The sequence below is a fragment of the Tilletiopsis washingtonensis genome, assembly GCF_003144115.1.
Source record: "Tilletiopsis washingtonensis strain MCA 4186 unplaced genomic scaffold FA09scaffold_11, whole genome shotgun sequence".
In the NCBI taxonomy this organism is placed as follows: domain Eukaryota; kingdom Fungi; phylum Basidiomycota; class Exobasidiomycetes; order Entylomatales; genus Tilletiopsis; species Tilletiopsis washingtonensis.
In genome coordinates this window covers 702,538-727,649 of record NW_020312008.1, presented here as the reverse complement: position 1 = coordinate 727,649, position 25,112 = coordinate 702,538, and the positions used below count along the sequence as shown (strand labels likewise).

General features: G+C 67.6%; 9 protein-coding genes across 9 annotated transcripts; 5 read left to right on the top strand and 4 right to left on the bottom strand.

The window, feature by feature from the left end:
- Positions 1-1,281: 1,281 nt before the first annotated feature.
- FA09DRAFT_339011 (hypothetical protein) lies at positions 1,282-3,565 on the top strand (the record flags this gene model as incomplete). The annotated part of the gene is made up of 9 exons (XM_025744165.1): positions 1,282-1,547; positions 1,594-1,931; positions 1,982-2,081; positions 2,137-2,236; positions 2,286-2,476; positions 2,524-2,798; positions 2,858-3,046; positions 3,105-3,164; positions 3,213-3,565. 9 exons carry the CDS (start codon positions 1,282-1,284, stop codon positions 3,563-3,565), a joined length of 1,872 nt encoding a protein of 623 aa, XP_025598327.1.
- FA09DRAFT_330206 (hypothetical protein) lies at positions 3,546-4,949 on the bottom strand. The gene is made up of 4 exons (XM_025742512.1): positions 4,803-4,949; positions 4,686-4,746; positions 4,465-4,625; positions 3,546-4,341 (listed from the first exon to the last, which is right to left on the bottom strand). Exons 1-4 carry the CDS (start codon positions 4,826-4,828, stop codon positions 3,615-3,617), a joined length of 975 nt encoding a protein of 324 aa, XP_025598326.1. The 5' UTR covers positions 4,829-4,949; the 3' UTR covers positions 3,546-3,614.
- A 179-nt stretch (positions 4,950-5,128) lies between these two features.
- FA09DRAFT_330205 (hypothetical protein) lies at positions 5,129-8,427 on the top strand. Its single transcript, XM_025742511.1, has 3 exons — positions 5,129-5,604; positions 5,659-8,183; positions 8,235-8,427. Exons 1-3 carry the CDS (start codon positions 5,325-5,327, stop codon positions 8,322-8,324), a joined length of 2,895 nt encoding a protein of 964 aa, XP_025598325.1. The 5' UTR covers positions 5,129-5,324; the 3' UTR covers positions 8,325-8,427.
- Positions 8,072-9,919, bottom strand: FA09DRAFT_360838 (UPF0103-domain-containing protein). Its single transcript, XM_025745278.1, has 7 exons — positions 9,627-9,919; positions 9,488-9,556; positions 9,319-9,431; positions 9,158-9,269; positions 8,968-9,102; positions 8,551-8,917; positions 8,072-8,501 (listed from the first exon to the last, which is right to left on the bottom strand). The coding sequence occupies exons 1-7, from the start codon at positions 9,848-9,850 to the stop codon at positions 8,430-8,432; spliced, it is 1,092 nt and encodes a 363-aa protein (XP_025598324.1). The 5' UTR covers positions 9,851-9,919; the 3' UTR covers positions 8,072-8,429.
- Positions 9,920-10,381: 462 nt separating this feature from the next.
- Positions 10,382-15,242, top strand: FA09DRAFT_319086 (hypothetical protein). The gene is made up of 19 exons (XM_025740924.1): positions 10,382-10,758; positions 10,822-11,120; positions 11,172-11,588; positions 11,641-11,731; positions 11,784-12,023; positions 12,077-12,206; positions 12,263-12,373; positions 12,423-12,471; positions 12,533-12,630; positions 12,685-12,875; positions 12,933-13,469; positions 13,526-13,585; positions 13,639-13,737; positions 13,793-14,180; positions 14,243-14,298; positions 14,358-14,630; positions 14,690-14,946; positions 15,005-15,043; positions 15,110-15,242. Exons 1-19 carry the CDS (start codon positions 10,622-10,624, stop codon positions 15,196-15,198), a joined length of 3,561 nt encoding a protein of 1,186 aa, XP_025598323.1. The 5' UTR covers positions 10,382-10,621; the 3' UTR covers positions 15,199-15,242.
- Positions 15,224-16,340, bottom strand: FA09DRAFT_334387 (hypothetical protein; the record flags this gene model as incomplete). The annotated part of the gene is made up of 3 exons (XM_025743727.1): positions 15,224-15,325; positions 15,383-15,690; positions 15,788-16,340. 3 exons carry the CDS (start codon positions 16,338-16,340, stop codon positions 15,224-15,226), a joined length of 963 nt encoding a protein of 320 aa, XP_025598322.1.
- Positions 16,341-18,034: 1,694 nt separating this feature from the next.
- On the top strand, positions 18,035-20,867 carry FA09DRAFT_319081 (alpha/beta-hydrolase; the record flags this gene model as incomplete). The annotated part of the gene is made up of 12 exons (XM_025740923.1): positions 18,035-18,601; positions 18,661-18,947; positions 19,000-19,617; positions 19,673-19,728; positions 19,790-19,930; positions 19,982-20,050; positions 20,101-20,114; positions 20,165-20,265; positions 20,320-20,462; positions 20,520-20,537; positions 20,591-20,672; positions 20,736-20,867. Exons 1-12 carry the CDS (start codon positions 18,064-18,066, stop codon positions 20,865-20,867), a joined length of 2,199 nt encoding a protein of 732 aa, XP_025598321.1. The 5' UTR covers positions 18,035-18,063.
- Positions 20,868-21,114: 247 nt separating this feature from the next.
- FA09DRAFT_330200 (SET domain-containing protein) lies at positions 21,115-23,776 on the top strand. The gene is made up of 7 exons (XM_025742510.1): positions 21,115-21,548; positions 21,610-21,977; positions 22,032-22,059; positions 22,111-22,298; positions 22,351-22,539; positions 22,600-22,948; positions 22,996-23,776. The coding sequence occupies exons 1-7, from the start codon at positions 21,179-21,181 to the stop codon at positions 23,505-23,507; spliced, it is 2,004 nt and encodes a 667-aa protein (XP_025598320.1). The 5' UTR covers positions 21,115-21,178; the 3' UTR covers positions 23,508-23,776.
- FA09DRAFT_319074 (HAD-like protein) lies at positions 23,625-24,884 on the bottom strand (the record flags this gene model as incomplete). Its single annotated transcript, XM_025740922.1, has 7 exons — positions 24,572-24,884; positions 24,473-24,516; positions 24,327-24,399; positions 24,090-24,270; positions 23,948-24,034; positions 23,844-23,884; positions 23,625-23,776 (listed from the first exon to the last, which is right to left on the bottom strand). Exons 1-7 carry the CDS (start codon positions 24,840-24,842, stop codon positions 23,625-23,627), a joined length of 849 nt encoding a protein of 282 aa, XP_025598319.1. The 5' UTR covers positions 24,843-24,884.
- Between the last annotated feature and the right edge of the window lie 228 nt (positions 24,885-25,112).

Sequence of the window (25,112 nt, the reverse complement as noted above, 5' to 3'; positions counted from 1 at the left end):
TGCCGCGGCGCGGCGCGGCAAAGACAAACGCATCTAGATTTCAGGGTGTTACGTCGGCCCCGGGATTTTACACAGAGGGGGTGCGAGAGGATGCGAATGGAGGGCACATGGGGCGAGGATGACCGACGACGACGAGCGTGACTAACGAGAGGGGTGCGGCACGGCAGTGAGCAGGTCGCGAGCGGTGCCACGGCTACATACTGCCCGCTCCATCCTCGCGCCGCGCAGTGGCAGACCGCAGTCTGCCACACTCTCGCGCCCTGCGCCGGCGGCATGTGGGGGAGGGAAGTGGCAGGGGCGTCAGCGACGTGCTCGAGACGACGGAGGCGCACCAGAGACCGGGTCACATTCCCGTGGGAGCCGACGACGAGAGAGAGCAGACACACACCCTTAGACGCCCAGGAGATACACAGGACCGCAGACGCATCACCCGCGCAGCACGACCGCCAGGAAGGCGAGCACACTGAGCTGCAGTAGAAGACGCCCCGCCAAGCACATCACCCGGCCGAATCGATGCACAGCCGCCCACGCTCGCCGCCGACCCTCATCCCTGGATAGCGAGCAGGCCCTCGATGCAGCGCACAAGAGACCGGGTTATCCCGGGGGCAGACGGCGACGAGACCGACTGACCAAACTCGGCGGCACGCAGCAGGAGAGACGACACGCAAGCACGACACTCGCAGCATGTACTCACTCTCTCTCGACGTCTGCGGTCGGGCGGCGGCGCTCGACGGCCGCGACGATCTGGGCGGCGGCTCTCGTCTGCAATTGGGACGGCGGCGGTCAGTGGCCGCGACGGCGGCGCTCGAGGTGGCAGCGCTCGTGGTGGCGGCGCTCAAGGTGGCAGCGCTCGTGGTGGCGGCGCTCGCGCGAGGGCGGCGTGGTGCCGATGCTCGCGCGAGGGCGGCGTGGTGCGGATGCGCGCGCCCGGCTGGCGAGGGTGGCGGCGTGATGCCGATGCGCGCATGCGCCTGCGCCAGGGAGCGGCGAGCGCTGACGGCCTGGCGCGCACGCACGAGGCTGCGACGAGAAGGGTGCGTGCGCGGTGCGGAGGAGGGCGGAGCGGCGGGGACGCAGGTGCGGGTGCGACGAGCGATGGTGAGGGTGCGAATGCTGGAGTGCGACAAGGCGGGAATTCTTATTCGCGTGGCGCGCGCGGCGGCGCGGCGGTGCGGCCAAAGTGCGCGCACAAGCCATGCACTTGCCTCGCACCGCCTCGCCGCGCCGCGCTAGAGTAGCCTCCCTCGCGCGCTCCTTCTTCCTCTCCACACACACGCACGCATGAGCGCAGACGCTCTTCCAATATCTCGCCCTGCGGCGGCGCTCGGCGATGCACCCGCCGCAGATGCTGCTGCAGCTGGCGCTGCCGCACGTCACACTCTTCCCGCCGTCGGGGCACGCTTCGCCCTCGGTGCGGACCGCGGGACGGTGCGCTACGTCGGCGCCGTGCCGCCCGCCGCGGGCACCTGGCTTGGCGTCGAGTGGGACGAGCCGTCGCGCGGCAAGCACGACGGCTCGCACGCCGGCGTGCGGTACTTCAGCACTCGGTGAGTGCAGCGTGGTGGGGTCGCCGACGCTGCTGAGCCGCAACAGCTCGCCGCGAGCGGGCTCCTTTCTGCGCCCGAGCGCCAAGCTCTCGTTTGGCACGTCCTTCCTCGCCGCGCTCGGCGCCAAGTACCTTCCCGCCGCGCCGCAGACAACACCCACCACGACACACCCCGCCCCCCGGTTCTCGCGCCGCAACCTGGCCGACATCGAAATCGAGGCGCCTAACATGGACGCCGTGTCGCAGCGCGTGTCGCGCCTGTCGCGGCTGCGCCAGGTCGGCCTGGGCGGCTGGCGGGCGGAGGATGATGCAGACGGCGCCGCCGAGGTCGCCAGGGCGTTTGGCGAGGGCGAGCAGGCAGGGCGCATTGCAGAGACGTGTCCGAGTGAGTCAAGCATGCGAGTGTGCAGTGACGCCTGGCTGACGACGGGCCAGACGTGCGCTGGCTGGACCTCTCGCGCTCGCTGCTGCCGTCGTGGCAGGAGCTGTCGCTCATCACGCGCGAGCTGCGGCAGCTCGACACGCTGGTGCTCCAGTCAGTGCGTGGCGCGGACACGCTGCGGCGCGACTGCTGACGGGCACGCGCACAGCTGCAACCGCCTCGAGCATGAGCAAGGAGCGGCTGTTCTGCCCGGCTTTGCTGCCGTGAGAGACCTCGGCCTGGACAGGTGTCTGCTCGGCTGGGATACCGTGAGTGCTGCGTGTACAATCGTCACTCTTCCGCTGAGACCGGCGGCAGCTCTGCGACCTCGCCGCTTCGTTTCCGGCCCTCGAGACACTCCAGCTCGGCTTCAACGACATTGGCAAGCTGTCACACGCTCGCGAGGCGCCGCGCCTGCCAGTCTTTGGCAGCTTGCAGACACTCAACCTCGAGGGCAACGGCCTCACGTGCTGGCGCGACATCGTCGACGCCCTCGCCAGACTGCCCGCGTGAGTGTTTGCCGCCGCCGCACCTCGCCACCCTCTCACTCCAGCAGGCTCGAGCGTCTCGTCTTGTCCTCAAATCCAATACACGCGATTTCCACGCCGTCGGCGGCCGAGCTCGCGGGCGAGCGCCTCTTTCCGTCGCTGAAGCACATCTCGCTCATCGACGTGCCCCTGGCGCGCTGGAGCGACCTCGAGGCGCTCGACATGTGGCTGCGCAGCGGTCCGGCGGAAGATCCAAGCGGGTCCGCCAGCGGGGCAGACGCGCATGCCCGCGCTGGCCTTTCAAGCCTGGCACTCGGCGGCACGCTTTGCCCACTGGCGAGCAGTGAGTCGCCGGGGAATCGCCAGAGACATCGTGTTCCACGCAAAGCTGACTCTCACTAGCCGAAGAGCTGCGCTCGCTTGCTATTGCGCGCCTCGGCGGCCTGACCCAGCTTAACGGCACGGCGGTGCACCCAGAGGAGCGCAAAGAGGCAGAGCGCTTCTATCTCTCGCGGATCACATCCGACATGCCCGATGCCTCCGACGCGCAGCGGACCGTCCCGCATCCCCGCTATCCCGAGCTCAAGCAGCGTGAGTCCGCCGCAGAACGCACGCCACGCTTGCCCCTCACCAGGTGTACGCTTTCCAGGGCACGGCGTCGTGGCGCACGCACCCGGCAAGGCCGATCTGCTGCAGAGCAAGCTCATCGGTATGTGCCGACGCCGCCCACGCCGCGCACTCGCTGACCCCGCCGCAGAGCTCACGCTCCACGTGTCGCCGGCCGCACCCGCCGCCGAGCCGCCGCACCTCACCCCAGTGTCCACCACGACCGTGCGCGTGCTGCCCACGACGGCGCTGCGCCTGCTCCGCACCAAGCTGGCCAAGGCGGCGGGCCTGCCGGACAAAAAGGCGATCCGCGAGATGTGGGCCATGCTGGCGCCGCAGGCTGGCCCCGGCGCAGATGGAGCTCTCGCTGGCGCTGGCCCCGCCGCAGGAGACGCTCTCAACCCAGGTGACGCTCCCATCGTGTTCCCCCTCGACCAGAAGAGCAAGGCCCTCGAGTGGTACCAGCTGCGCGCAGGCGACGCCGTGGTGCTCGTCATCGGCTAGGGTATCAATTGAGACTTGTACTACATGCGCCGGGCACGCCGGGCTGCGACTACATGCGCATGCGCTTGGCGCTCGGCTGCGGCCCGAAGCTCTCGCGCTTCTGCCGCTGCTCCTGCTCCTCGGCCATGATGCGCTCGGCGGCCGTCATGCTCGAGCGGCCGGCGCCTGGGCCCGAGCCGGACGCGGCCTTGCTCGACGACGACGACGCAGCCTTAAAGGCATTGGGACGCACGGCCGGCTGCGCCTTGGCGCTGCTGACCAGGCCGAGCTTGAGCGGCGCCGGTGCGCTGGCGGGCGCGCTCTGCGATGGGCCACCGGTCGCCTCGGGCGCGGACGTGCCGCTGCCGGACGCGGCGCTGCTGGACGTGTCCGCATCTGCCTTGGGCTTCAGCGAGATGCCAATGCGGATCGGCGCATCGCCGTCGCGCTGCAGGCCAGCCTCGGGCGCTGCGGCGTCCGCGCGGTCGTCGCCCTGCTCGCGCTTCGCACGCTCGATCTGCTCCTGCAGATACTTGCGGCCGCGCGTCTCCTCGTCGATCTTGGCGCGGTTCATCTTCTGCAGCGCATCCTGCCGCGCGAGCGCCGCCGGCGAGTTGTCGACCCATTCAATGAACCAGCCCTTCTCGTTCTCCTCCGCGCGCACAACGCCCTCGCGCCCGAGGTGCTTGACAAACGACGAGAGCGACGTCCAGCGCGTCGCGTTCATGTGCAGATGGTGGCGCTCCTGGATGAACTCCTGGTAGACGAGGTTCGCACGGATGCGGCGTGTTCCGTACCTGCGCAGTGGCGTCAGTGCATGCAGCGCGAAGCGGTGTGCGAGGCGAGTGCGATCTCGCTCCACAGAGCACAGCAGGCCACGCGCCGCCACTGTTGGCCTGTTGGCCTCTTGCAACACTCACCGGCGGCTGAGGAGCTGCACAAACTCGCTCTGGAACTGCTGCGAGAAGCGGTCGATGACCTTGCCCGCGCTGCCGCCCAGCGCCGTCATCTGGCGCATGTGCGCCTCGCTCTCAATGTGGCACTTGTAGCCATTCTCGTCGCGGCAGGGCTTCGCACATAGCTGTGCGGGATTGTGTCAGCGACGCAGCAGAGTCGATGATGGCGGGCCTGTCACACGCACCTGGCAGTAGAAGCGCAGCTTCGTGAGGCCCTTGGCCTTCATGGCATTGCCCACCGCCTTGCTGTGGAGGGGCGGGGTGTGAGCGTGCGTCGGGGCGCGTGCGGCAGGCGCACTCACGCGCTGCCGGCCTCTGCCTTGGGCATCGTGAAATGAGAGACGAAGTGCGCAGAGGGGGTGAAAGCTTGCAGTCCGTCAGGCAGCAGCGGCTGCTGTGGATTTGAGGCTGTCGGGAGCTGGTGCGGTGTGGTGGTAGCGAGGCAAGCGGCGCGCCCCGCATGCAGCAAGAGTGGCGGCGCGCCCGCATTACAAAACGCGGCGCGGCGAATACAGCAAGGGCGCGCGGCTGAATACAATGCCGCGGCCCGACTATCGACTGCGCAGCACGAGCGAGATCTGCCACACCCGGGCCCGTGCCGCTGCATTTCTGGGCCGCTGCCTCAGCACCCACCACCACCCCTCAGCACCCGCGTGAAGCTCACGCTGCGCGACCTCGCTCTCCTCCAACCTGCGGCGCGCAGCCGTGAGCATCTCACGCCCGCCCGCCTGTGCAGACCGCCGCTCGGCCCGCCCGTGGTCGCGCACCGAACCCTTCCGGTGTAGACGCGCAACAGCGCGCAGACCGCCTCCTCCACCCTCACGATGGCCACGGTCGCGCGCCTTGCTCGCGCCTCGCGGCCCCTCGCGTGGCGCAGCGAAGGCATCGGGGCCCTGCGCCCGTCGCTCCAGCTGCGCCGCCCTCTCCCGCCGTCGCGCGGCCTCTTCGCAGCCAACACGCACGCCGTCGTGGCGCGTGGCATGCACGTTCGCGCTCTGAGCTTCAGCTCCGTCCCACGAGCTGCTCTGCGCGCCTTCCGCGTGCCTGCGTACGCTTTTGGCGCAGCAGGAGGCGCCCTGGCGTACGCCAACTACAAGGTCGATGGTGAGTAGCCTGCCACGCCACGCACGGCCGCGCGGCTCACTCTGGCTGCTGCAGAGTTCCGCGGCTTCCTCGGCGACGCCTTCTCGCGCGCGAGCTCGAGCGCGAGCGAGGCTGCCGGCGCCCTCGGCACCATGTCGAGCGAGGCGCTGGCCTCGGCTCAGGACACCCTCGCTGGGCTCACTGCGCGGCTCGAGTCCATCGAGGGCCCCGAGCTGCCTGCGTCGCTCAAGTCCTGGTGGGCCTCGGTGCAGGCCAAGGCTGCCGCCCGCGCCGAGGCGGTGGAGCAGGAGGAGCTGGCACAGCGGGAGCGGCAGCAGTCCGGCGGCAGCAGCGGCGGCGCGGGTGGCGGGCCGGGCAGTGGCGCCGGAGCTGCTGCGCTTGCCGCGACAAGCGTCAGTGCTGCGGTAGCCAACGCCGACTCCGGCGAGGAGGGCGTGGCGAGCTCGACGGCCGAGCTGCAGATGCTCACGCGCAAGCTGATCGAGGTCCGCAACATCCTCAAGTCCATCGACCACGCCGACGACACGCTCACGCTGCCGTCGATCGTCGTCATTGGCTCGCAGTCGTCGGGCAAGAGCTCGGTGCTCGAGGCCATCGTCGGGCACGAGTTCCTGCCCAAGGGCAACAACATGGTGACGCGGCGCCCCATCGAGCTCACGCTCATCCGCACGGACGCCGACGGCGGCGGCGCGCCCGTCGAGTACGGCGAATTCCCGGGGCTGGGCCTCGGACGCATGACCGATTTCCGCGCGGTGCAAAAGACACTCTTCGAGCTCAACATGGCCGTGCCCGCGGCGCAATGCGTGTCGGACGAGCCCATCGAGCTGCGCATCTACTCGCCGCACGTGCCGGACCTGACGCTCATCGACCTGCCGGGCTATGTGCAGCTGGCCGGGCTCGACCAGCCCGACGAGCTGCGCGAGAAGATTGCCGGGCTGTGCGACAAGTACATCCGCGAGCCCAACATCATCCTCGCCGTGTGCGCCGCCGACGTCGACCTGGCCAACTCGCCCGCGCTGCGTGCCAGCCGCAAGGTCGACCCGCTGGGCCTGCGCACCATCGGAGTCGTGACGAAGCTCGACCTCGTTCCGCCGGAGGAGGGCGCTGCGATCCTGCGCAACAACAAGTATCCGCTGGCGCTCGGCTACATCGGCGTCGTGTGCCGCGCCAAGCTTGGCGCGTTCACGAGCAAGCGCGGGCACAACTCGGCGTCAGGCGAGGGCAACCTCACCAGCGCCGTGCTGCAGAGCGAAGCTGCCTTCTTCGACGCAAACGCAGAGCACTTCAAGACGGCACCCGTGCGCGGGCGCAACGCCGGGCAGGCGCCACTCGTCGGGACCGACACGCTGCGCCGCCGGCTGATGAGTGTGCTCGAGGAGAGCATGGGCTCGAACCTGCACTCGATCGCCAACGCCGTGCAGCTCGAGCAGGAGGAGGCGGCGTACCAGTTCAAGGTGCAGTACAACGACCGCGTCATCTCTGCCGAGAGCTACGTTGCCGAGACGATGGACGCGCTCAAGCTGCGCTTCAAGGACCTAGCCGCTGGCTTTGGCAAGCCCGAGGTGCGCGCGCTGCTCCGCTCGGCGCTCGACGACAAGGTGCTCGACATCCTCGCGCAGATGTACTGGACCGACGGGCGCGCCAAGGAGCTCGGCGAGCTCGCTGCCAACTCGCGCCTCTCGCCCGACGACCTCGACCGCTACTGGCAGTACAAGCTCGAGGCCAGCGCGAGTGCGCTGACGAAGAGCGGCATCGGGCGCACAAGCACGCAGCTCGTCGCCGACGCGGTCCGCGCGCACATCGAGGGCCTCGCGTCGGCCGAGCCGTTCAACCACCACCCCGACGCGGCCGCACGCATCGCCGGCTTTGCGAGCTCGATCTTGCGCGAGCGCTTCGGCATCACATCCGACCAGGTGGAGAACTGCATCAAGCCGTACAAGTACGAGGTCGAGGTGGCGGCAGGCGAGTGGGAAGACGGCCGGCGGCGCTCGTACGAGCTGCTCGAGCGCGAGCTGAGCATGTGCGACGAGGCGCGCAGCAGAATTGTCAAGACGGTGGGCAAGGCGCGCCTGCGTGACGCCGAGGCGCACGTCAAGAACCAGGACGAGCGGAGCCGCAAGGCGGCCGTGGCGCGCCTGCGCGCGCGCGAGGCAGCGGGCGAGGGCGGCTCGCCGGCGGACGAGCAGCTCGCGCTCGACGACGAGTCGGACCCGACGCGGCCGGACTACAACTCGGCGCTGCTGTCCAAGGCGCGCGAGTCGGCGTTCCTGGCGGAGCGCGCGTCCATCCTGAAGCTGCGCCTGGCCGCGCTCAAGGCGAAGCGCTGCAAGGCCGGCCCGGACGCCAAGGCGTTCTGCCCCGAGGCCTTCCTCAACGTCGTCGCGGACAAGCTCTCCTACACGGCCGTCATGTTCATCAACATCGAGCTGCTCGCCGAGTTCTTCTACCAGTTCCCGCGCGAGATCGACAGCCACCTCGTGTACGACCTGGGCAAGGAGGAGCTCACCGCGTTTGCGCGCGAGAATCCGGCGGTGCGCAAGCATCTCGACCTGCAGCAGCGCAAGGAGAAGCTGGAAATGGTGAGTGCCCCGCCGCCTCACGCGCGTCTCCGCGCTGACACGCCGCCGCAGGTCATGGACAAGCTCGACTCGCTCGTCAAGGTGTACCAGGAAAAGCAAATGCCCGCGCGCAACTCGTCGAGCAAGTGGGGCTTCTTCTGAGGCCCGCCTCGGCTGTGTGCTCTGCGCCTCACACGACTGGCGACGATCTGTATATTACTCTGAGACGCCTGCTGCTGCACGGTATACCACCTCTCTCACGCCGCCCTACAGAAAGCGCACGACGGCGCTGGCGTACGAGACGCTGCTGTCGCTCGCACGCAGGCACTGCGAGCTTTGCTGCGGGCCGCGTCAGGGCGGGCGGTGCAGCAGACGACGCCCGACTCACCTCGTAGCGTGTGAAGCGGCACTCGGCCTGCTGCCCGTGCGCCTCCTCGAGGGCGCTCAGCGCGCCCAGCAGCACGCCGATGGGATGGCGACCGCAGATCGTGTTGCGCGTGTCCTTGAGGTACTGCCGGAAGGCCGACTGAGCCTCGCTTGCCGTCTTACCATCGGCGTCGCCCGAGCTCGAGGCGGCGTCCGCGGCGTCGTCCGCACTCTCGCGAGCAGGAAAGGTAATCGCCGCCATGCCCCGCGCATCCAGGCGCCGGATGGACGTGTGGATCGGCACCTCTGGCGCGGGCGCGACGCGGCTGCTGAGAGAGACGGGCTTGCCCGGAGCGGCCTCGTAGCGCGTGTAGCTAAAACGCTGGCCCCTGTGCGGCGGCGTCAGGACATGTCGACAATCCCTGTCAGCGCGCCTCACCAGTGGCAGAAGTCCGAGCTGACGACGAAGAACGTCTCGCTATCTGCCAGATACGGCGCAAGGAGCTGGCCGTAGTGCGCCTCTTTCGACGACGAGATCGAGCCGATCAGAATCGGCACAATCTTGATTGCGTCGCTAGGGTCTACGTCAGCGAACAAGTCGTCCTGTCGTAGCACAGCGATGTACGTACTCTTTCCAGACGTGGCGGATGTACGGCAGATGCAGCTCAATGCTGTGCTCCTGCTCGTCGGTGTCCTGCGACATGTCGCTGAACTCGCCAGACGCACGCAGCTCAGCAATCGCTGGGTACGCCTATCAGCACAGTCCTGTCTCGCAGGCCACTCAGCTCACTCTCGAGATCGAGTGGCAGATCGCCGAGCGGTGTCTTGTACGTCGCACACTTGCTCAGCGCGCAGCCGTCGAGGTAGACGTGATGCGAGGGACCGAGGACAAACACGCGTTTGCTGTGCGAGCAGCACAGAGTGAGCCGGTTGGAGAGGCGAGACAAGCCCTGACGCACATGGCTGACGTCGGAATGGCTGCGTAAGCCCACGCCGCGGCAGGGCCCGAGTACGAGTAGCCGGCGTGTCTGCGGCTCAATGCATCAGCACGAGCGGGTGCACCGCACAGCACAGGCGGGGCCTCTACGGCGTACTCACGGAGCAATCACAGCCTTGGCGCCATCTGCGGGCAGATGCAGTGGAGCCGCGGCGCTGCTGTTTGACGATGCCGGCGAGCTCATGTCCGCTGCGCTGCGACCGGGCGGCGGGATTTGCGAGGCATCGACGCGAGCGAGCCAGCCCTCGAGCTGCTGTCCCAGACGCGGGGCATCTGCCTCGTACCAGCTCCCAGCATGCGTCGCAGTGCGCGCGCGGGGAGTCATGAGCGCAAGGGTGAGGCCCAAGTGGGATTGTGAGATGTAAAGAGAGACGGCGGCGGCGGCGGGCGTTGTGTGGAGAGGAGCGGCCGCGCAGTCCGGGGTCGGCCGCTCAGGCGCGCAGCCTGCCCGCCAGGCTGCACGGCCCGTGCGTGGGAGCAAGCTCGACCTCGCGCCGCCCAGGCCGCGGCAGAGACGCGCATTTGTCCGAGCCTCAAGCCCGATTCCGCCGCATCGGCATGTCATGCTTGCTTCCCTGGCCACACTCCAGTTGCAGCACAGCATGCAAAGTCGCATGTGCAGTCCGTCTGAGCGAGACGCAGCGAGCGCTGCAGGCTGTCGTAGGCGACGCAGGCGTCCGCAGCCGAGAGGGACGTTGGCACGCGGCCGCTGCCGTGCCTTGCGTGCTCTGTGCGCGCCTAGCAAGTGCGTCATGGCGCTTGGCACGCCGGCGCAGGAGCATTCCGCCCTGCCGGGGCACCGGCGTCGGCAGGCCGCGGCAAGATCCTCAAGCCACGGCTTGGCTGCAAGCCACCTGCCGCCTGCCGCTGCTGCACCTGTCGGCTGTCGACGCTGATGCTGCGGTACTCTTACTCTGTGCTCCCGCAGCCGGCCTGCTGCAACCCATGCGGCCGGTGCAGCAGCTGACTACACTGGGGCGCCAGAGCTGCGCCTGGTCCGGCTCTCCTCTGCACCACCATCACCGCTGCAAGCATCGCCCGCCCGCCCACAAGCTGAGCCTCTCGGCAGCAACCCGCCCCGCTGTGCTGCGCCGACATGTCGGTGCCAGGCACGTCTGCGTCAGGGAGTATGCCGAAGCAAGAGTCATCATCCTCGGGCGCTCGCGAGCGCGGCAAGGCGCGCCACATGCGCGACGTGTACAGCGAGGCAAACCCGATCCCCTCCGTCCAGCGGTGTGTTGGTGCCGTGGCTGCTGTCCGGCTCGGCGGCTGACCGGCGCCTGAATCGCCTGCCAGCTTCTTCGGCCAGGCCCTGTCAGAGACGCTGGCCGGCAGAGTCGACAGCGACGACGAGTATACAGACGACCAGGAGGCGGCGCAGCCGAGCGGAGAGAAGCGCTCTTCGGCAGAACGTGCCAAGGGCGCGGAGGCCGGCGAAGCAGGCAAGGCCCGCCTGCTTCGCGCGCTGAGCGGCAGGTCCGGCACCGGCGGCGAGGTCGAGCAGCAGCAGGCGCAGCCCCCTCGGCGCGGCAAGCGCAACAAGAGTCGGGTCGTGCACGACCCCATTAGCGGCAAGGACGTGACGATCCAGGACGGTGAGCAGTGCGCGTCGCTGTGTCGCAGCTGCTGCTGACCGCTCGTGTCAGTAAGCAAGCGCGAGTACCTGCGTGCGCAGGAGGCGGAGACCCGCAGGAGCGAGCGTGCCCAACAGTCGGGCAAGCCACAGACTGGAGATTCTGCACTGGACGCACAGCAGGAGAAGGGCCCAATACTCTCGATGCCGTTCCCACCGGAGGAGCCGCTGCCGGCGAGCCCGCTGCACCTGCACCGCCTCGTCGGGCCGCTCTGGCTCGCCTGGGCAGGCGCATTGCTCTGGAAGTCGTTCAGCGTCGTCTCGCTCACGCTGCTCATCGCCAATGCATGGCTTGGATGGTGGGTCTGGAGCACGCTGCGCGACAACGCAGCCGAGCGGCGCTGGGCGCGAGAGGCGGGACGAGCCCACAGCGCACGCGGTGGCAGCAAAGATGGCCCTGCCCTCGGAGACGGCCTTCTCGAGAGCGCTGGTCAGTCGCTCTCAGTGTGCAGCGCACGCCCGCGCTGACTGTCTGCGCGCAGAATGGATGAACACGCTTCTCTCGGCACTGTGGTCGGTGCTCGACGAGGCTCTGTTCGAGTCCATGGGCGGGACCCTCGAAGATGTCATGACGTCAGTAGCGCCCTTCTCTCTCCATGAGTCGCCCACTGACCCGGCAGCACAGTGCCTCTATTCCCTCGATCATCCACGGCGTCAAGGTCGCTGAAGTGTCGCAGGGCCTGACGCCGATTCGCGTCACAGCCCTGCGCGTGCTGTCCGACAGCGAGGCGGACCTGGAGAAGCACTCTGACCAAGACGACAACCACCGCAAGGAGGAGCAGAACGGCCAGTATGTCAACCTCGAGCTGTCCCTCATCTATCATGCGCAACGTAGCAAGCTCGGGCGCGCCGGCAACGCGCATCTGTGAGCAACTTCCTGCGGATCGAAAGGCGCCGTTGCTCACGCCACACGCGCAGCCTCATTCACTTCCACCTCGGCATCCGAAAATGGGCCCAGGTTCCCTTGCCCGTCTGGGTAGAGATCCAGGGCTTCGTGGGCACGGTGCGCCTCCGGGTGCAGCTGACGCCCGATGCGCCATTCGTGGGAGTGAGTAACAAGGCCGGCGCATCCCGCTCCCTGGCTGCGGCTGACGCCCGTGACAGAACGTGACGTTCTCCTTTGCCGGCCTGCCGCGGTGCAGAGTCGCAGTCACGCCGCTGAGCGTCAATCTCAACAACATTCCGATCCTTTCCGGCTTCATCCAGAGCTCGATTGTGAGTGCGCACGGACGGCCGGAGGCACGTAGCTGACGAGCCGAATCAGGATGCGGCGGTCGCTGAATACGTCGCGCCGTCCTCCATGACGATTGACGGTTCGTCGCCCCCCTGGAGTCTCCGCAGCCTTTTGCCTGATACACATTTGACCTCTTGCAGTTGGCGAGGCAGTTGCCGGCGACCAGATCAAGCGAGAGGTCGATGCGCTCGGCGTCATCCTGGTGGTGTTCCACGGCGCCGAGAACCTGGAGAAGTCGGTGCGTCGAGTCAGCAGCTCAGGCGCGCCGACGGCACGCTGACAGGCGCCGCAGGACCGCAAAGGCTCGAGCGATCCGTACTGCACTCTGCAGTGGTCCCGGCTGCAGAAGGTTGCCTATGCGACGCGCGTTGCCGTCGACGATCTGAGCCCCATCTGGGAGGAGCGGCACGTGCTGCTGCTCCACGCCGACGCCCTCCGCGCCCAGGAGCGCCTGCAGATCAACGTGTGGGACAGTGATCGTCTGTGAGAAGGAGCAGACGCCTCGACACCTCGTCCACCGCCGCTGACATCCTGCCCCAGGACTGCGGACGATCTGCTGGGCCGCATCGAGATTGATCCGGCCGAGCTCATCGATCACCCCGGGCAGCTCACGCGGCGACAGGATCCCTTCATGGGCAGGACTGCGACCTCTTCGAAGCAGGGCGTGCTCAACTGGTCGGTGGGCTACTACCGCAAGGCCGACAACGTCAGACGCAAGGATGCCATTAGTAAGTATACGTCGGACGTAAGCTCAGAGAAGCCAGGCTCTTCTGCCCCTGAGCAAGAAGCGTCGACGTCGCCAGAGGAAGAGGAGTGCGAGGCCACGTCGCAACCTGCCGAAGCACCGCACCATGGCGAGGAGGGTGTGCGCTTCGAAGCACCGGACCCGGCCCTACCGTCAGGCATCCTCAGCATCCAGATCCACGACGCCAAGGACCTGGAGGTCGTGCGCACGAAGACGAGCCTGCGCCAGCGCCAGGCGCACGAGCCCGGCCAGCCGATCGAAGACGTGCAGGACGAGAGAGACCAAGAGTCGAGTCCGAGCGCGTACTTCACCATCATCCTCAACGAGCAGACGTGAGTGGCGCCGTGTGGTCTTTCCCGGCCGCGAAGCTCAGCCACTACGCCAACAGCGTCTTCCGGAGCCGTACCAAGCATCTCGCCGCCAACCCGTTCTTCCAGACGGGTACCGAGTCAGTGCTCACTCGACGCTGCTGCCCGCCACGACGCTCACACTCCCGCGCAGGCGCTTCATTCGAAACTGGCAGCGCTGCATGATCATGATCTGCCTGCGCGACTCGCGCAACCGCGAGTCCGATCCGATTCTGGGTGTTGTGCCGATCAAGTCAGTCTGGGCGAGCAAGCCTCATGCACCCTCCCTGCTAACCTCCCATCTGCAGTTTGGCTGAGCTTTTCGCCCGCAATCACTCGTCACAGGTCACGCAGTACTTCCCGATCGGCGGCGGCGTGGGCCGCGGAAGCGTCCGAATCTCGCTGCTCTTCCGGCCTGTGCTCGGGCTGACCAAGACGAAGAGCCGCCTGGGCTTCGACATCGGCACCGTCCGCATCCAGGCTCCGCCACGCATCCACGACTTCACCGATGGACGCGCCGCTGACCTGCACCTTGCGTCCTTGCGCCTGCGCACGCTGGCTGGTGCGGTGCGGATCTCGGGCAGTCGGCACTCGCATCTCGACGAGGCCAACGACTCGGTGACCTGGCACGTCGACGCGAAACGCCTGCCCCTCAAGATTCCGGCTCGGAGACGCTATGCGGCGCCGCTGGTCGTGGTGCGTGTGGCCGGCCTCGCCGAGCACTTCAGTGCGCAGTCGAGGCTGACGCTTTGATGTAGGAGTTCCGCACGCTAGCAGCATACGGCATCAGGCGCACGACGGCGCTATCGATTGTGTGAGTGCCCAGGCGCACAATCCATTCGCAGGCGTGCTCACTTGCTCGCCGTCCGGCAGCTGGCTGCAAGACCTGATTGACGACGAGCGCGAGGACATCGAGCTGCCGGTGTGGCGCGCGAAGGGCAACGACTTCCACCGCCTCACACAGAACTACAGCGACTATCGGGACCCGGCGCAGGGCGAGGCGCTTGGCGGCACGCGGGTGGGAACACTGAGCCTGGGTCTGAGCTTCAAGTCCGGCGTCGGCCGCGTCCACCTGCGCTTCGACAAGCACAGCGACAGCGCAGCGGTGCTCGAGGCGTGGCAGGCGTGTGTTGCCGCAGGAATGCGGTGAGTCGCTGCGGGAGTGCAGTGCACGCGACCACCAGCGGCTGACGGGACGCCAGCAGCGATGTCAACGGCGACTTCACCAAGGCGGCGCCCAAGTCCGACGACGAGGCATCCGACGCCTCGGACGAGGCAGATTCTGATGCGGGCGAGAGCAACGCCGAGGAAACTCAAGACGAGGCTGCCGGGGCGCAGCCGTCCGGACCAGGGGAGCAGCCGTCCGGACCAGGGAAGCAGGACCCAGCCGACGACGGCCTGCGCAGCAAGCTGCACAGATGGAAGGCGGACCGGGATGAGCTGAAGCGACAGCACCGCGGCAGTGCGTCACAGCGCGGCAGTCGACATCCGCATCGCATGCTGACCTCCCTCGTACTCAGGCAGACAATTCAAGACTGTGCGCACCGCGGCCTGGCTGGGTGAGTGTCGAGAGCGCCTCGATCCCTCTTCGTGCGCCAGCTGACAGATCTGCTCCCTCTCGACAGGCAAGTCGGCGCGCCAGCGGGCATCGCGTCTGAAGGGCGCCCTGGCCCTCGACGAGCGGAAGCCGCAGCAGCCTGACAGCGAGATGTAGCCTGACGACGTTGCTGCAATCAAGGTCAGATTGCCGGCAGGAACTCGCGCATCCTGGTGGTGCAGGTGAGCGGCACCTTGGTGCTTGCGAAGAGCTGCGACTCGAACGTCTTGCTGGCCTCGTCGCTCTGCCGATGCGTGGGTCAGCAATGTGGCAGGGTGACGCCGCTTCTGTTCTCCCTCACAAGGCTGTTGCGCCACTCCAGCTCGATCCACTTCTCCGCCTCGGCATCGCGCTGGCTCTGCATCAGGCCGTCCTTCTGGTCCTTTGGACCCATGCCGACGACGACGTTGAGCGTGCCCTTTTTCTTGGTCGCGGCGGCCGCGGCGGCAGCTGCAGCAGCGCCGCCTTCGTCTTCCGAGCCCGATCCGGAGTCTGAGCCGGCCTTGGAGCGCCTCTTCTCGGCGAGCTCGAGCGTGTCGATGCCGTCGAGATAGTGCAGCGAAGGGCGCATCTGCTGCACCGAGTCCAGCGGCGTCAGGTGCAGTGCGCCTGAGTCAGTTCGCGGGCGTCAGCAGTCTGTCCTCGACGGAGCCGCTCTTAGCCCTTGGTAGAGCTCCCGCTACCACACAAGCACAGCCTGACTCACCGTCGCGAATGACGCCGACGAAGTAGCGCGTCTGGTTCGGCACCAGCTGACTCTCGAGCCGAGTCTTCTCCAGGCGCTTGGGCGCCTTGTCCTTCTCCTTCTCGCGCTCGCGGTCCCTTCTGCTGCTGCCTGGCTCCTTCTTGACCTTCTTCTCGCCGAACGTGCCGCCGTGCTCTGCGCCCCGCGCCATCTCCTGTCCCTTTTCGAGGTTGTAGACGGTCTGCCGCACGTCTAGCGGCAGCTCAACCTCCACCCGGTCCGCCTTGGGCCGCCAGCGCGCTGCCTCGCGCAGTCCACGTGACCGTGCCGAGTCAGGCACTGGCAGCGGGCTGCCGCGTGGGTACGTGGGATACTGGAAGAGCGAGAGGCGCGAGGACTGCGGCAGAGACGCGGACAGGTAGACGGGGAGAGAGGCGAGCAGGTTCGGGTCCGAGCCTGCCGGCAGGCGAGAGGCCGACGGCTTTGCCGAGCGCCGGGCCTGCGGTGAGGAAGGGGCAGGCAGCGAGGCGTCGACGGGGCTGGCCGGAGCGCTGGCCTGCGCATCTACGTCCATCGCGTCCGGGCCGGCTGCCTCGCCCTCCTCGGGCGTGGCCGAAGTGGACATCCACGCGCGCGAAGAAGACGCTGCAGCGGCAGCGGGCTCGTCTTCGGGCTCACTAGAGCTCTCGCGAAAGAGCGCCGGCCCAGACGCCGGTCTGTCGTGGTCTGGCATTGGCGAGGGCTCGTCTGCGCTATTGGCCCTCGGGAAGTCGACGCTTTCCAGCGTATGGCTTGACGACGTGGACGCGAGCTGGAGATGCTGGGAGCCGCTAGAGAACGGGCGTGCGCGCAGGAGTCGAGGGCGGAGGAGGATGTGGAAGAGAAGGAAGGAGTGGAGGCGCGCCGCGCGCGCGTAATACAGCTGGGTGAATACAACCCAGCCGCGCGACTACGACTTCGTGCATCAAATTTGTATTGACGCGGCCGCGCCGCGACAACAGGCGCGTCTTCACCTTCGCCGCGTGCCGCGCACGCAGCCGCTGCCCTCCTGCGCCCGCGCCGTCAGTCCTCCGAGCAACAGGAACGCTGCGCAGAGCACGGCTTCAGCTCAGCGGCATCCTCGCAAGCGCAGCATCACGGGGTGAGCACGGCATGCATCGTCAGACTGTCGCTCGCTCTGCACGCACGTGCGAGGGGCCTTCTCTTCAAGCAGGCATAGCACATGACAGCTTCTGGCTGCCCGGATGGCGTGCTGCAAGCGGCCATAGCTGTGCCGCTCGCGCTTTCGTCGCTGCGTGCCTCTGACACTGGTGAAGGCGGTCTCAGCTGTGTGACGCGGTCGCCCTCAACCGGACATGGGATGCTGTGGGTAGCTGATTGACCGGGATGGCCTGATTCGGTCCGAAAACCAGGCGGCATTGGCGCGCGAGGACTAACCTGCAGTAAATGCCGCGTCTTCGCGCCCGTCAAACGCTTCTGCAATGCTCGCTTTTCTGCGCGCCGTTCACAACGCGCAGCGCTGGATGCAGCGCGCTGGCGCCAGCTGTCTGCGGAGCTCAAGATGATCAGCGATGCCGATTGTCGCGTCGGCCGTGCTGAGAGGGCCAAAGACTGCTCATCATACAGTCACGGTGGCGTGAGCTGACCCACAGCGACAGGTGCGAAGCGGCGCAGTGCCGGGCCACACATGTACAAGCACCTCCTCGCAACAGCTGGGGCAGCCTATCTGTCCTGATACGAGAGACGCAGTCTTCCTGCGACAGTCGAGTGACACCGAGCCCGTCGCCGACACGCGGGATTGACGTCGAGTCGTCGCCATCGGCCGCGTGCTGACCTCGTCTTCTGGATTCGCCCAGCTTCGCCTCTCCAGTCGCGGCATGCCAGGCTGATGATGCGCACCGTTGCGCCCTATCGCACACGAGTCACAGAGATGCCCAGCCGAACAGCCTGTGATGGCAGTCCCAGCACCTCCCGGATGGAGAGCAGGATGAGCGAGGCAGCTAGCGTGACAGCATCGTGTAACGGGCGCAGCGACCTAATACAGTCACGATCGGGCGAGCGCTGCGCTGCGGATGCGTTGAGGCAGCAGCAGAAGCCCCAGCGCAGGCGGAGTAGGCTAGCCCAGAGCGCGGCCGCGGCTCGGCGCGTTGCGGCAGCACACCGAAAGCGCCAGAGTCGCGCCGCGGCGCGCGGCTTACGTAACGCGCTTCGCGTGCGCTGGTGCATGGACCACCGCGCGCCGAGTCGAGCCCTGCCTTCCCGCCTCCACCTCTGCCGCCTCTCACTCGTTGCCCGCCATGCGCTGCCGAAGCATCGTGCTTGCATGCTTGGCCTCTGCTGCCACGGCCGTGGCCAGCCATCTGACGCCCCTGGCGCTCCTTGAGGCGCCCCGGCCCGGCGACGCGCTTGCCTCGCCCGACGGACGGCAGGCCGTCATCGCGGTGGCCGAGCACAACGTCAAGCGCGGCAGCGGCGGCTCGTCCATCTGGAGCGTCGCCGTGCCAGCTGCCGGGCACGGCGCTGCGGCCAGCAAAGGCGCCGTCGAAGTCGTGCGGAATGCGTCTGCGGCGCTCTGGCTCTCCAACACGACGCTCGTGACGCTGCGCGGAGCGACCCTCTACGCGAAGTCGTCGCTGCGCAGCAACTGGGCGGACGCGGGCTTCAAGGGCGTGCGCATCGGGGCCCTGCCCGTGGAACCGACTTCCTGGCGTGTGCTACTGCACGACCACGGCGCGACCATCGTCTTTAGCGCTGCCGTCTACGACGACGGCGACCTGCGCAACGTGGAGTCGTACGAGAGCAGCGCAGAGGGCCAGGAGTGGGAGCACGCCAAGAGTGAGTCGCACCATCAGCGGCGAACGCGAGCGACGCGGCTGATGCGAAGTGGCGCATAGTCTACGAGACGACCTTTGTGCGGCACTGGGACAAGTGGCTGCGCCCGGGCAAGCGCACGCAGCTCTTTGCCATCGATCTCAAGAAGCGCGGCAAGGGCCGCAAGGAGCGCTGGAGCCTCGCCGGCAAGGAGAGGCCGCTCATGAAGGGCACCGGCCTTGAGGCGCCCGTCGCGCCGTTCGGCGACGAGAAGGACTACTCCCTTGGCCTTGCCCCCGACGGCACTGCGTATGCGGCCTTTACCGCCAAGGACCCGTCGGTCAATCCCGCGTGGCACACACGGCAGCAGGTGCGTGGTGGCTGCGCTGCGGCAGCTCAGGATCGTGCTGAGCAGTCTCCAGATCTACACTGTGCCGCTCGCAGGCACATCTCAGCCGCAGCAGATCTCGCGCGGCGGTCTCGGCGCGACATCCTCGCCGGCCATCTCGCCGTGCGGCTCCAAGGTGGCCTACCTTCAGATGGCGCGCGACGGATTCGAGGCAGACGTGCGCCGCGTCAAGGTCACCACGCTCGCCTCCAACGAGACAGTCACGCTTCTGGGCGCCTGGGACCGCAGTCCGGCTCAAGTCGCGTGGTCAGCGGACGGCCACACCCTGCTCGTCGTCGTCGAGGAGTACGAGCAGGAGAAGCTTCTCTCCCTGCCCCTGGCCGAGCTCTTCTCGCCCGAGGCGCAGGCGGGCGAAACGCTGGTGCCTTTGGTGCGCGATGGCGGCGTGTCATCCGTGCAGCCGCTGCAGGACGGCCGGACCCTCCTGACGCGCAGCAGTCTCCGCGGCCCGACCGAGGTGTACACGGCGTCCGCCGGCGAGGATCCGGTGCAGCTGACCGACTTCAAGGGCGCGAGTCGGGCTCTGGCTGGCGTCGACCTGGGCCCGCTGCCCCGTCGCTTCAACTACGTCGGCATGGAGGGTCGCGAGGCGTACGGCTGGACGGTGCCGCCGCCGGGCTACAGCGAGGACGTGAGAGACACTGCACCTGCGCTCGCTTGCAGCCGCTGACGCACTTCGCTCGCAGAAAACCTACCCGCTCTTGACACTCATCCACGGTGGCCCGGAGGGCGCATGGACAAAGTGAGTTGGGCCTGTGCACGCAGCGATGGCAGCGGCAGCTCACCTGTCCGCGCCCGCACAGCTCCTGGAGCACGCGCTGGAACCCGAGCGTGTTCGCGGCGGCCGGCTTCTTTGTCATCACGCTCGATCCAGCGGGCAGCACCGGCTTCGGGCAGAAGTACCAGGAGGGCATTCTGGGCGCCTGGTCGACGCGGGCCTTTTTGTGAGTGCGGCAGTGGCGCTGGCTGCGACCCAGGCTGACCGCGCTGCTCAGCGACATCCGGGCCGGCGTCCGACACATCCTCGACACGCACCCGAACCTGGACCCGGAGCGCGTCGTTGCGTGAGTGCGCAGCTGCCTTGTCCGAGGTCAGAGCTGACCCCTGACCGCAGGGCTGGCGCGTCATGTGAGCCTCGAGGCCTTGCATCGCCGCGGCCTGTGCTGACCGCTCCGCAGTTGGCGGGTACATGATCAATCTCATCAACGGCCGCAACCAGGACCAGCTGTTCAAGGGCCTCGTGTGCCACGACGGCGTCTTCAGCACGCTCTCCACCTGGGTGCGCAGGCCGCGGCACGCGGTGCTGCCAGACCAGCTGACGCCCGGTCCGCAGTACTCCACCGACGAGCTCTACTTCCCCGAGTTTGAGTTCGGCGGCGTGCCGTGGGAGGCGCGTGACGCATACCTCGCGGCGAGCCCAGAGCAGTACACCGACCGCTGGGCCACGCCGCAGCTCACCATCGCCGGCGGCAAAGAGTGCGTCGCAGCCCTCCTGCGTGGTGGTGACGTCTAGCTGACCTTGCGCCTCTGCAGCTTCCGCCTGCCGGAATCGTGAGTGTGGCACAGCCGCGCGCAGCGTCTGACGCTGACTCTGCCGCGTCCAGCGAGGGCCTGTCTGTCTTCAACGTCCTGCAGCGCCGCGGCGTGCCTTCCAAGCTGCTCTACTTTCCCGACGAGAACCACTGGGTGCGTGCTGCCGACGAGCGGCCGCTTGCGCACGAAGAGGCGCTGATGCTGCCTGCTGTCCAGGTCATGAAGCCGCGCAACTCTCTGGTGTGGCACCGCGAGGTGCTTGCGTGGCTGCTCAAGTACAGCAACGCGACCGCGCCGGCTGCGGGCGAGGATCACGCGCCCGCGGCAGCCGGCTTGACATTCCAGTGATCGGTGCAGCTCTGCACATTCAGATTGGCAGGCCTTGCCTCCTCGTTGCATTGTGGCGCAGGCCTGTCCATCGGCTCGAAATAAGATTCTATTGCACTTGCGAGGAGAGCAGCAGGAGTCGCGGCGAGCTTCTTCGTCCTGCGCCCTCGCTCTCGCACGGCACGTGGAAGTGGAGGCGTGCGGCTGCGCCTGCGCACCTGGCCTTCGCGTTTCTGTTGTCGTGTGCGGCCCTCGCGTCTTGCTTCTCATCCACTTCTCCCCATCTGCAGCGCGCCTGGCTCTCTCCGTCGCGAGTTGCGCCCTGCTGCGCCATGGCCAGCTTCCAGGCGCTGAAGCAGCAGCGCGCGCGACGCGGCGCCGGAGCGGCAAGCGCCGGACAGGCTCGAGCTGCGCCAGCGCCAGCCGCTACGCCAGCGCCAGCCGATGCAGCACCACAGCCTGCTTGCGCCAGCGAGGAGGCACCAGTCGCTGCGCAGGAGCTGGTTGCTGAGCCAGATGCGCCAGAAGCAGCGAGCACACAGGCCTTTGAGAGTGCTGCGACGATGGCCCAGCTGCCTGCTTGCGGGTCGCGCGCCGAGTCGACATCGTACCGGCTGAGGGGCGAGCTCGAGGTCAGACGCACGGAGGCGTCAGGCCGCAGTATCTGGTGGGCTCCCACATCGGTAAAGAGCGCGACAGCAGGTGAGTGTGGGGCGGCTGTGCACGCTGGCGGTGACTGATGCTGCAGCTGGCGCGCCGCAAGGCACGACCCTGCTCGCCGTCTCGCCCCACGTCGCTGTCCTCTCTTCCGCCCATCTCGACTCGCGCTGCGCGCTTTGCTTCAAGACAGCCGATGAAGCGATCGAGGCGCTGCCGCACACTGCCTCGGGCAGCAGCTCGCCGCGTCTGCAGCGCTGCAGCGGCTGTCGCACCCTCCACTACTGCTCGGCCGCCTGCCAGCGCGCCGACTGGCCGCTGCATCGGCAAGAGTGCGCGGCTCTCGTCGCCTATGCCGCCTCGGCCGCCAGCAGCGCAAAAGGCCAGACGCAGCGCGTTGCATCAGAGCCGGGCACAAGCGTTCGTGCTTTGGCCCGGCTGCTATGGGCTGGTCAGAAGAAGGGTGCAGACTGGGTGAGCTTGGCGGGCCCGCTGCTTTGCGCGGCACGTGGGCTGACGCCGACGCAGATGGAGCCGGTCCACAACATGCAGAGCAGTGCGTTGAGGTGCTGCTAGGGACATGGTGACGCTGCTGACACTACATCAGATCGTGGCAAGATGGACTCGCAGCAGCTCGAGCCCCTGGGCACGATAGCTGCCCGGCTCGCCTTCTTCATGGGTGTGACGCTGCGTCCAGACGCGGAGCCAGATGAGGAACGCAGCAGCGCTGCCAGAGCCAGGCTGGCCGCGCTCGGTCTCGCCAGCTCGGCCCAGCTACTCGACTTTGTGTGCCAAGTGAGCCCGGCCGGGCCCAGCACGCGGCGCGAGCGCTTACGCTCTTTGACAGTACGCCACAAACTCGTTCACTGCAGCCTCGAGCGATCTATCGCCGCTGGGCGTCGCAGTGGCGCCAGAAGCTGCCCTGCTCAACCACAGCTGCGTGCCAAACGCCTGCGTCGTCTTTCCGTTCGGCCCCGGCGCGCGGGAGGGCTCGCTGCGGGTGGTGGCGATCCGTGAGATCAAGCCTGGCGAAGAGGTAAGTCCGCTCGCATGCGGCGTGCGTCGCCCTGTGTCCTGACCTCCAAGCACTGCGTAGATTCTCACCTCGTACGTCGACCTTTCGGACTGCTACGCAAAGCGCCGCCAGACGCTGGCCGAGCGCTATCTGTTCGCCTGCAGCTGCGCGATGTGCAAGCACGCTCGCCGACGTGCGCCGCCAAAGGCTGGTCGTGCCGCGTGGCTAGACCCGCGCGAGGCTCAGTGGTGCTCGCGAGCCTGCGGCGGCTGGATTGCAAGCCCGTTGACGGGCGACGAGACGGCCGCGCCTGTTAGTGCGTCGTGCAGCAAGTGCGGTGCCCCACGTGCGCAGCCCGACACGTCTGCGCAGGCACGCCAATCTGGCGAGCAGGCCCTTGAGCGAGCGGAACGATTTCTGGACACGAATGGTGCGTGCTGTCTCCACCAAGCCGAGCACAACTGAGATCCTTCGTAGAGCCCGAAGCTGCTTGGCAGACGCTGCAGCGCTCGATCCGCGTCCTCTCGGCCGTGATGCCGCCGTCGGGCTATCCCTTGCTGGCCCTCATGCGCTGCGCGCAGACGGCCCTCATCGAGCTGGCGGGCAGCTCGGACGCATCGGAGGAGAAGCTCGACGAGGCAACGCGACTTGGCCTCGCCATCTGCGCCGGGATGCAGGCCGCAGGCGGAGCAGTCTTCTGCGCAGCGCACCCGGCCCGCGCCGTCGCGATGGCGACGCTGGGCAAGCTGCTCATCGCAGATGCGCAGGGCGACGGCAGTCAGGCGCAGCACAGCTGCCTGGCCAGTCCCCCGCGGCTTCCGCAGGCCGGCATGGAGCGCGCACTTGCGGGCCGCGCGATGCTGGTGCAGGCGCACGAGGAGCTGCTGGGTGCGTTCGGACGCGACACGCAGGGCGGCGCCGTCGGTGCCACGGTGCGCAGCGCGCTGCAGAGCCTGGACGCCGAGCTGTCGCTTCTTGCGGCCAGATGATGCGACGCAAAGCAAAGCAATTTCGACTTCACCTCTCGCGGTAGAGCGCCGCGCCAGCTCTGGCCTCACGAGGCACAATCGACGTTGCATGCAAAGCCCTCCATTGCTACGCGAGCATCACAGCTTCGCCTTGCCCTGTCCCTTCTCGCTCGCCTCTTTCCGCGCCACGCGCTCCTCCTCTTCGCGTGCCTCGGCGTCCGTGACGAGTTGCATGCCCGTCTCTTTCTCGAGCGATCTCAGCGCCGGGAGGGAAGAACGAGGGAAGACACCTGTCGCGCAAAGGTCAGCCGCAAAGGCAGATGGAGATTGCAGGGGGCAAGCGGGGAAGCCACTCACGGATCGTGCGGATGCCCAGGGCTTGTGCGGCTTTCAAGTTGCTGTCGTGCATGGGTCAGCACGGCAGACAAGCAACAGAGGCGTGTGAGAGAGGCACAGCTCACATGCCAATGTCATCGAGGAACACAACCTCTTCTGGCCCGACGCCGAGGTGCTTGAGCGTGTATCGGAAGATGCCTTCCTCTGGCTTGCTGCTCGGTATTCATCAGGTTCTCCTCTCGCATGGCGCCTGCGCATCCGACTCACCGCATGCCGATCTTGGCGCTCTCCAGGTAGTCGTCGAAGAGCCCCTTGACTTCGTTTGCGCCCTTCAGAACGCCCAGGTGCTCCAGCTCCTCCTCCAGCGACGGGGCATTGGCGCCGTCAGCGCGCGCAGTCGGCGGCGCAAAGTTGTTCGTCAGCGCAGCGAGGCGGAACTTGCCGCCTGCTGATGTGCAGCAGACAGGTGAGCAGAGAAGAGAGAGGTGCAGCTGAGGCACGCACCGCGGAGTCGCCGCAGGGCGTTGTGCATCAGCGGATCGATGCGTGTGGACTCCTTCATCATCCGCCCGAACAGCTGAGCGAGAGACGAGAGTACATCAGTCTCGCTCCACGTTGCTCCTTCACGTGAGCTGGCTCCGAGCACTCACTTCCCGCCCGTCAATCCTCAGCTCCCGCGGCAGCTGTGGTGTGTCTGCGCCTGCCTTCAGCCCACTTTCCGCGTCGCCGGGCACTCGTGCGCCACGCACCGACGCCTCGCCGCCGGCAGAACTGCCTGTACGCCTCGTTTCCCGCCTCCGCCTCGCTCAGCTCCTGCCCGAAGCGCGCATAGAAGGAGTGCAGGTCGAGCTCGCTGCGTTCGAAGCGCTGGAAGGCGCCCTGGCGCCCGCGCGCCGTGATGGCGACGTTGAGGTAGTCGTGCGGCAGGCCGTGCTGTGCCTCGTACGCATTGATGCCGACGAGCGGCGAGCCGACGACGACGCCGCCGATGTCAAAGAGCACGACGCGGGGCGGGGACATTGCTGTGCGGCGAGGGCGGGTGGAGAGAAAGGAGAATGCGGGGTGCGCGCGGCAGCTGCTGCTCGCCGAACGCCGCCGCGCCGGGTGCGGCATCTTGTCCTGCCCGGCGCGCCGCGCTCCCACGATAGCTGTCCCGTGCGAGACGGGCGGCCGGCGGAGTTTGTACCGCCGCGGCGATGAGCGCAGCGCGCAGCAGCGGCGTGCACCGGGCGCGGGCGCGGGCAGCCGCGCGCGCGGCGCGGTCGGGCCCGTCCGTTTCGAAGCGCGCGG